Below are 10,112 nucleotides of genomic sequence, written 5' to 3'. Positions count from 1 at the left end.
ACTGCTGTCAAAGATCAGTGTGGCTCTCTTCAGGTTTAGGGTTTTAGTTTTATTTATTTAGCACGTAGTAACAAAAAATAGACAATAACATAAAGAACACAAATACAATGCAAGGAAAGGAAGAAGCCAGCTGGCTTATTTGGAATCCTTTCCTGTATGGAAGAGGTCATTGATTTAAAACAGATTAAAAGTTCATTAAGAACAATACAAAAGTATACAAGTTGGCAAAGGGAGCAGCTGTGCAATAAAGTAAATCATGTAATCTACAGAGAGGAAGAAATAAGATATTTCTTTAGATGTTTTTTGAATATTGGCAAGGATAATGAAGATCTAAGTGAAGCATCTACAGGGAATTCCATAGATGAGGGCCTCTAAATTTGATGAAAGATTGATGTGTGGAAGTGCGACAATAGAGGGTATGCACATGCTTAAAGTGAATGGCACATCGAGTGGCACATCGAGTGGCAAAGCAACAGGCAAAGTGAGTTAAATATTATTTAATGTTGTTTAATGCAATCAGATATAGGACTTTTCTGTGTGGATGTCTGGGCTGTCAAGGCCAGAAAGTATTATTTTTGCCACTCAGTAGCATAGAGTATGGCTCAGTAGGCATTCCTGCATAACTTCCGGGTTTGATGATCATCTCTTTGCCTTGTGGGGTAGGAGTGACTGGCCGCAGTTACATGCAGGCTGATCATTCCGAATAAAATACTTCGGAAGTAATGTTTTTTTGCTGCGAGTTTCCATGGGAAATGGTCATTCCGAATGAGTGTTTACATGGACGGTGTCGTCGGTGCCTGTGATATCGACGTAGCCCTGGTCCAGAGAGAGAGAGAGAGAGAGAGAGAGAGAGACTGTTGAACACACACACACAGCAGTAAAACAGAGGGGGGGGGGGGGGGGGGGGGGGGGGGCATCGCATTTATCCATTTTTCGCTGCGCGCCTCACAAGGCTATTGGATTTATTTGTGCACGATACACCATAGCTGCATCATCATGGCATGGCATCTATCCCGGCCAAAGTAGGCTACTGTAGTAGGCTACTGTAGGCTACTGTAGTAGGCTACCAGGCTACCAGAGAATACATTGGGTGTAGCCCAAACATTTTAGACACTCTTAGAGGTTTTTTTTTTCGATTCTGACGAATCTCTCTTCGTCAGAATCGAAAAAAACCTCTACGAGAGTCTAAATGTTTGGGCTACATTGGGTGTTTAATACTAGATTGATTGCAGCTGCTCATCAATGCAATTAAACTGCATGCAAAGCCGTTATGTTTCATGACGTTTTGGTTGCAACTTATTGGAATAGACAAGTTAGGATATAGCCTATACAAGTTTAAGGGGATAGGATGGACATATAGCGTATTCTTGTGTGTGTGTGTGTGCTGACGGCATTGCGTCCTCTCTCCTCTACTGTCTTTCTGCGAGTCCCCCGAGGCCCTGATGCACTGTAGCCTACAGTAGCATTAATCAATCCAGATACATAAGGCTAGACTATATCAAACATGTTTGAAAATTATCAGAGTGATCATGATCAACTCGGGACGGTTGGATCTTTGAACACTACAGACCAGGGGGATCATCATCACTGCTGCTGCAGGCCTGCTCCACGTTTTTTGTGTGGATTTTGGATCTGCAAAATGCACAAAATAACACGCTCTATGTGCAAACTCCTCGGCGCACCTTGGATATGAGCGCCTTGGAAATGAGCATGCTCAGAAAAACCAGAATGAACTTAAATCCTTAGCAGTGTATACATGAGTCCAATTTTCTTTCAATCGCATTCAACATCGGAATGGTTTTTAAATCGCATCCAGCATTTTCATTCGTCTTTAAGTTTTTGTAGGTGTAAGTCCATTTACCTCGGTCCATTTAATGCACTCAGTCTGACTGGTCTTACACTGCCATCTAGTGACCAAACATAGTACTGAAATCACTTCAGTCACCATATAATGCACCAAGTTCTCAGTCTGACAATTGATTTCAGTGATTTTTATCAAACTAATGTTTATTAGAATGAGTCAAACTAATAATAGAATAAACGTTCAGAAACACCTTCTATAATTGGTCTGGGATATTTCATCAAATCAAAGTGATTCCTTCCCCTGGTTGGCAGTACAGTATGTAGAACAGTTTATTATAATGATCCTAAAACCTGAACATCATAGTTTTGTGTTCATTGATTAGAGCTCTCTTCTCACCGTTTCACTGATCATTATATTAATAAGACTATGGATGAACAAAGAGATCCAGTCGTGAAGATTTGTTTTTGATTGAGTTGTTTTTCTTTTTTAGGTCCTTTGTCATCCATGATTACATGATGATACTAACCTCAAATCCTTGAGCAAGGCACTAGCATCTGGATGACAACCTCTCCTGCAACATGTATTACAAACATAATAGAGGGTATGCGTGACATCATCATCATACCAGGAAGTTATGCGGAAATGCCTACTGAGCGGCAAAAACTACTTTCTGGACTTGACAGCCCCTACATCCAAAAAGAAAAGTCATATTTGATTGCATTAAATGACTTTAATCAACATTAAACTCGATCTGCCATTCACATTATGCATGCGCATACCCTCTATTAAGCAGACAGATATACTATTATATTATACTATAACTATTACAATATATTACAATCAGGAGTGAGACTCTTCTTTCTAGTGTCTCTTTCTTTGTCGACTGAAACTCTGGTGAAAAATGTTCGTCGACCAATTTTTTTCCACGGACGAAAATTAAAAACGTAACTATGATGATTAAAACTATAACTAAATACATTGACAATTTCATCAACAAATGTGTAATATTTAACAAAAACACTTCACACTTTTTCTAGTTGGAAGTGTTTTTATTAATAGATTTGGGTCAAAGGTTATCAGCACCATAGTAATACAAAAGTGTCTTCTATGCCCTGAAATGCATTCTTACATACACCATGTCATTTCACCAGCTAGGGGGCGCTATCACCAGGGACATGCAAAGTGTTAGAGGGGCAGGGGCTGAAATCCCCTAAGAGGGCACTTTTGGGCAAAAATAGCGAAAATAGCAGATCTACAAGCTCGCGACGCGTTGAGAGCTTGTAGATCTGCTATTTTCGCTATTTTTGAGGGGAGGGGAGGGGAGGGGAGGGGAGGGGAGAGGAGAGGAGAGGAGAGGAGGGCATTGTGCATTTCTTCCACCATGTAGTAAATGCTGCATTCGTGGTCTGGAGAGGGCAGTTGTTTTACAGACGGGTAAAAAAGGGCAGGGGCTGAAGCCCCCTTTGATGTCTACGTGTGCACGTCTCTGCACATCACACACACTCAAACACACACAAAACATCCATTCTGCATAATAAACGTTCCCTTAAAGCCAAGAAGGGTTACATAATAAACGTTCCCTTAAAGCCAAGAAGGGTTACATAATAAACGTTCCCTTGCAAAGCCAAGAAGGGTTACATAATAAACGTTCCCTTAAAGCCAAGAAGGGTTACATAATAAACGTTCCCTTAAAGCCAAGAAGGGTTACATAATAAACGTTCCCTTAAAGCCAAGAAGGGTTACATAATAAACGTTCCCTTGCAAAGCCAAGAAGGGTTACATAATAAACGTTCCCTTGCAAAGCCAAGAAGGGTTACATAATAAACGTTCCCTTAAAGCCAAGAAGGGTTACATAATAAACGTTCCCTTGCAAAGCCAAGAAGGGTTACATAATAAACGTTCCCTTGCAAAGCCAAGAAGGGTTACATAATAAACGTTCCCTTGCAAAGCCAATAAGGGTTACATAATAAACGTTCCCTTGCAAAGCCAATAAGGGTTACATAATAAACGTTCCCTTGCAAAGCCAAGAAGGGTTACATAATAAACGTTCCCTTGCAAAGCCAAGAAGGGTTACATAATAAACGTTCCCTTAAAGCCAAGAAGGGTTACATAATAAACGTTCCCTTGCAAAGCCAAGAAGGGTTACATAATAAACGTTCCCTTGCAAAGCCAAGAAGGGTTACATAATAAACGTTCCCTTGCAAAGCCAAGAAGGGTTACATAATAAACGTTCCCTTGCAAAGCCAAGAAGGGTTACATAATAAACGTTCCCTTGCAAAGCCAAGAAGGGTTACATAATAAACGTTCCCTTGCAAAGCCAAGAAGGGTTAGTTAGACTGTAGAGAGTGAGAAATGACTGCCGACACAGAGGTGTAATCAATCAGCAATAATACTGGAAACAGAACGAAGCTGGTTTACGAAGCGCCGCTCGTGTTGGAATCCACCTTCAGGTCTTTGGCCACCAGGCCGGCGGTCACGTAGTGCATGGCTGCACGGTGGGCCAGGAACACACGCACGGCCTCCGCACGGTACTTGTCAAAGTTATACACCTCTCTGTGGAAGAAACAGAAAAACAAACATGAAAGAGAGGATAGAATTCACCATAACATCTGCAGATAGTTTCTGGTATAGAGCACCCAAGTCCTGACGTCACTCGCTCATCCCCTCCATTCCCCTGGTTCTAAAGTCCTGACGTCACTCGCTCATCCCCTCCATTCCCCTGGTTCTAAAGTCCTGACGTCACTCGCTCATCCCCTCGATTCCCCTGGTTCTAAAGTCCTGACGTCACTCGCTCATCCCCTCGATTCCCCTGGTTCTAAAGTCCTGACGTCACTCGCTCATCCCCTCGATTCCCCTGGTTCTAAAGTCCTGACGTCACTCGCTCATCCCCTCGATTCCCCTGGTTCTAAAGTCCTGACGTCACTCGCTCATCCCCTCGATTCCCCTGGTTCTAAAGTCCTGACGTCACTCGCTCATCCCCTCGATTCCCCTGGTTCTGCCTGCTTCACGGAAGTCATTTCTCTATGGAGAATAACATGGGGTGATCTTAAAATCGTCTCATATAAGCGTTGTGGTCCAAAAATAAACAAGCTGTCTCTGCGTTATTGTCAGGCTTCGTACACACCTACACAACACATGTTCGGTCCGTGTGTGATGTCTGATTGATTGCTGCTCCAATTCATTTTCAATGGGAGTCACATGGTTTGACCAAACATTTGTTTGATGAGGGGGGGGGAGCAATCAGCAATCAAACACAAATGTTTGATCAAACCATGTGACTCCCATTGGAAAAGCATTGTGGTGGCCCAAAAAAACGACCAAACATTGCTTGATTGGTGTTTGGTACGTGTATATGAGGCCTCAGGGAGGTGTCTCTGTATCGCTATATTGTCAGGGAGGTGTCTCTGTGTCGTTATATTGTCAGGGAGGTGTCTCTGTATCGTTATATTGTCAGGGAGGTGTCTCTGTATCGTTATATTGTCAGGGAGGTGTCTCTGTATCGTTATATTGTCGTGGAGGTGTCTATCGTTATATTGTCAGGGAGGTGTCTCTGTATCGTTATATTGTGAGGGAGGTGTCTCTGTATCGTTATATTGTCAGGGAGGTGTCTCTGTATTGTTATATTGTCGGGGAGGTGTATCTGTATCGTTATATTGTGAGGGAGGTGTCTCTGTATCGTTATATTGTCGGGGAGGTGTATCTGTATCGTTATATTGTCAGGGAGGTGTCTCTGTATCGTTATATTGTCAGGGAGGTGTCTCTGTATCGTTATATTGTCGGGGAGGTGTCTCTGTATTGTTATATTGTCAGGGAGGTGTCTCTGTATCGTTATATTGTCAGGGAGGTGTCTCTGTGTCGTTATATTGTCAGGGAGGTGTCTCTGTGTCGTTATATTGTCAGGGAGGTGTCTCTGTGTCGTTATATTGTCAGGGAGGTGTCTCTGTATCGTTATATTGTCAGGGAGGTGTCTCTGTATCGTTATATTGTCGGGGAGGTGTCTCTGTATCGTTATATTGTCGGGGAGGTGTCTCTGTATCGTTATATTGTCAGAGAGGTGTCTCTGTATCGTTATATTGTCAGGGAGGTGTCTCTGTGTCGTTATATTGTCAGGGAGGTGTCTCTGTATCGTTATATTGTCAGGGAGGTGTCTCTGTATCGTTATATTGTCAGGGAGGTGTCTCTGTATCGTTATATTGTCAGGGAGGTGTCTCTGTATCGTTATATTGTCAGGGAGGTGTCTCTGTATCGTTATATTGTCAGGGAGGTGTCTCTGTATCGTTATATTGTCAGGGAGGTGTCTCTGTATCGTTATATTGTCAGGGAGGTGTCTCTGTATCGTTATATTGTCAGGGAGGAGTCTCTGTATCGTTTGCGACAGTCAGTCACTCATATATGATAGTCTGTTTCTAGTGAAAATGTAACTAATTCAGTAACAATAGCGTTTTCTCTCAGTCAGTTGATTCTTCATATCCATATGAGTGAAACGGCCGGGATGATTTGTTTATTTTACAAACACAGTTCTTATATGAGGCGATCTAAAGTCCTCCTATGGGGATTTTAATACAAATAAAAAGTACATGAACCCGTGGATTTGCGCCCTCTACCGATATGGACGTCAGACTTCGGTGCTCTATTACTCTATGGACTCTATTACTCTATGGACTCTATTACTCTATGGACTCTATTACTCTATGGACTCTATTACTCTATGGACTCTATTACTCTATGGACTAGACCACGGCTAATGATAATAATGGTAGTAAACCTGAATAGAGGTCGTGTGAACTTCATCCTCCCCTGATCTGTCGCCATCTGCAGCGCCAGCGGAACCATATCCTCCCATTTGGACTTTACACACAGTCTGAGCCACCTAGTGGAGGGAGGCAGTAGTTACATTAAAATGCATCACAAAATATGAATCAATGACTGTTGATGTTAATATCAGGAGTTGGTTGGTGAGATATTAAAGCAGCAGGTGGCTCCATTTCTCCAGCCAGATGAGATATTAAAGCAGCAGGTGGCTCCATTTCTCCAGCCAGATGAGATATTAAAGCAGCAGGTGGCTCCATTTCTCCAGCCAGATGAGATATTAAAGCAGCAGGTGGCTCCATTTCTCCAGATATTAAAGCAGCAGGTGGCTCCATTTCTCCAGCCAGATGAGATATTAAAGCAGCAGGTGGCTCCATTTCTCCAGATATTAAAGCAGCAGGTGGCTCCATTTCTCCAGCCAGATGAGATATTAAAGCAGCAGGTGGCTCCATTTCTCCAGCCAGATGAGGTATTAAAGCAGCAGGTGGCTCCATTTCTCCAGCCAGATGAGATATTAAAGCAGCAGGTGGCTCCATTTCTCCAGCCAGATGAGGTATTAAAGCAGCAGGTGGCTCCATTTCTCCAGCCAGATGAGATATTAAAGCAGCAGGTGGCTCCATTTCTCCAGCCAGATGAGACGCATAATTAAGACTTTAACCAAGATATAGTTTGATGCTTCAGAAATACTAGTTTTCACGTCGGCCCGTCTGGTTGCTGATTGGACAGCACACTGAAGTATGCTGGTTGAACAGAGGCTGCTGATTGGACAGCACACTGAAGTATGCTGGTTGAACAGAGGCTGTGATTGGACAGCACCCTGAAGTATGCTGGTTGAACAGAGGCTGTGAGACAAGATGTCTTTCAATGTCTGGAAATATTAGAATATTCATGGACATTAAGATACAGAACGCTTGAGTCCATAGTTTAAAAAAAAAATGTATTCTTGCATTTTGAACAGGAGACAAACATTTCTGCTATCCAGCCTTCATGAAGGATGGATAGCAGAAACGTTTGCAGTTAAAAAAATGTATTCTTGCGTTTTGAACCATATGGATAGCAGAAACGTTTGTCTCCTGTTCAAAACATTGCATGCATTAACAATATTTTACCAATGTTGTTTTTCCTTATTTTACTGCTGCTTTCTCGCTCCTTTTTAAATGTTTTTTTAATCGCCTTGCCTCATTTTAACGCGTGTCGTTTTGAAAATATATACCATGAGTTACGGAGAACAGTATTTATCTCTAATGTGAGTCATATGCAGAGTTATGAACAGCTCTAATGTGAGTCATATGCAGAGTTATGAACAGCTCTAATGTGAGTCATATGCAGAGTTATGAACAGTATTTAGCTCTAATGTGAGTCATATGCAGAGTTATGAACAGTATTTAGCTCTAATGTGAGTCATATGCAGAGTTATGAACAGTATTTAGCTCTAATGTGAGTCATATGCAGAGTTATGGACAGTATTTAGCTCTAATGTGAGTCATATGCAGAGTTATGAACAGTATTTAGCTCTAATGTGAGTCATATGCAGAGTTATGAACAGTATTTAGCTCTAATGTGAGTCATATGCAGAGTTATGAACAGTATTTAGCTCTAATGTGAGTCATATGCAGAGTTATGAACAGTATTTAGCTCTAATGTGAGTCATATGCAGAGTTATGGACAGTATTTAGCTCTAATGTGAGTCATATGCAGAGTTATGAACAGCTCTAATGTGAGTCATATGCAGAGTTATGAACAGCTCTAATGTGAGTCATATGCAGAGTTATGGACAGCTCTAATGTGAGTCATATGCAGAGTTATGGACAGTATTTAGCTCTAATGTGAGTCATATGCAGAGTTATGAACAGCTCTAATGTGAGTCATATGCAGAGTTATGAACAGTATTTAGCTCTAATGTGAGTCATATGCAGAGTTATGAACAGCTCTAATGTGAGTCATATGCAGAGTTATGAACAGTATTTAGCTCTAATGTGAGTCATATGCAGAGTTATGAACAGTATTTAGCTCTAATGTGAGTCATATGCAGAGTTATGAACAGTATTTAGCTCTAATGTGAGTCATATGCAGAGTTATGAACAGTATTTAGCTCTAATGTGAGTCATATGCAGAGTTATGAACAGTATTTAGCTCTAATGTGAGTCATATGCAGAGTTATGAACAGCTCTAATGTGAGTCATATGCAGAGTTATGAACAGTATTTAGCTCTAATGTGAGTCATATGCAGAGTTATGAACAGCTCTAATGTGAGTCATATGCAGAGTTATGAACAGCTCTAATGTGAGTCATATGCAGAGTTATGAACAGTATTTAGCTCTAATGTGAGTCATATGCAGAGTTATGAACAGCTCTAATGTGAGTCATATGCAGAGTTATGAACAGTATTTAGCTCTAATGTGAGTCATATGCAGAGTTATGAACAGCTCTAATGTGAGTCATATGCAGAGTTATGAACAGCTCTAATGTGAGTCATATGCAGAGTTATGAACAGCTCTAATGTGAGTCATATGCAGAGTTATGAACAGCTCTAATGTGAGTCATATGCAGAGTTATGGACGAGACAACAACACAGATGTTGAGGTTCGGTTCTCACCTGAAACGGATCTCTGCGTTCATGTAGGTGTTGAGGTTGTAAACCTCCTGCATCTTCTGCACGTGGCTGAGTGGGAGGGGCTCCTGGAGAAACAGCCAGAATCAGGAGAAACAGCCAGAATCAGACTATAGGGACTTTAAGCAATGACGGTTTTCAGGACTGCTCCGCTACGCGGAACTACGGCGGCTACGACACCCACGCCGTAGCTGTCAAAATCGTTAAGCAAACAGCCTCCGGCGACATTGGTTGCCATGGTGACGCGTCCGTGCAGCATGTGTCAAACATAAACACATTATTATTATTAACACCCCGGCGTGCGTCATCTAACTTGCCGATATTGCTTAATTCTTACATGCGCTGGACATGATCAGCAGTGGAAAGAGGAAGGTGCTCTAAAACCGTTTTAATAAACATGGTTAATATGACATATGGTATTAGTGTTATTTCTTCATTCAGAGCATGCTAACACATTACACAGCATAAGAGAGGTGATGGAGCAATCGGTGTAAATGTATGACAGCTATAATTTCAATAAACATGGTTATGACATGGCGTTGTAGACACTACGTGTAAGTGTAGGTTCTCCCGTAGTAGAAAGGGCTGCGACGGAGAGCAGGTTTATGTATCGAGCACTGATCCATTTCCGGTTGCCGTAGCCGACTGCCGTAGCCGTATTTTCAGATGGGGGGCGGCGGCCACATACATAATAATTCTGAGGGTCCTTGGCATGAAAACGTTTGAGAACCAGACATAGAAACATAGGTTTTAAATGTGTTAAACTTCCCAGAGACATACTGTAGGCACGTGAATAGCTGTTATGTCTAAATGTGTTAAACTTCCCAGAGACATACTGTAGGCACGTGAATAGCTGTTATGTCTAAATGTGTTAAACTTCCCTGAAGG

General features: G+C 41.8%; 1 protein-coding gene across 3 annotated transcripts in view; it reads right to left on the bottom strand.

The window, feature by feature from the left end:
- Positions 1–3,073: 3,073 nt before the first annotated feature.
- LOC306917739 (leukotriene A-4 hydrolase-like) overlaps positions 3,074–10,112 on the bottom strand; it is a 56,888-nt gene continuing 49,849 nt past the window's right edge. For all 3 annotated transcript variants that reach the window (XM_079530638.1, XM_079530640.1, XM_079530639.1), the window contains 3 exons: positions 9,210–9,292; positions 6,570–6,674; positions 3,074–4,357 (listed from right to left, as the gene is read on the bottom strand). In XM_079530638.1, coding sequence (XP_079386764.1) covers positions 4,219–4,357; positions 6,570–6,674; positions 9,210–9,292 — 327 coding nt within the window. In that variant the 3' untranslated portion in view covers positions 3,074–4,218. The remainder of the gene's footprint in view (positions 4,358–6,569; positions 6,675–9,209; positions 9,293–10,112) is intronic.

This window comes from Electrona antarctica (assembly GCF_951216825.1).
Source record: "Electrona antarctica genome assembly, contig: scaffold_47, whole genome shotgun sequence".
Classification (NCBI taxonomy): Eukaryota; Metazoa; Chordata; class Actinopteri; order Myctophiformes; family Myctophidae; genus Electrona; species Electrona antarctica.
This window is presented reverse-complemented; position numbering and strand designations above follow the sequence as displayed.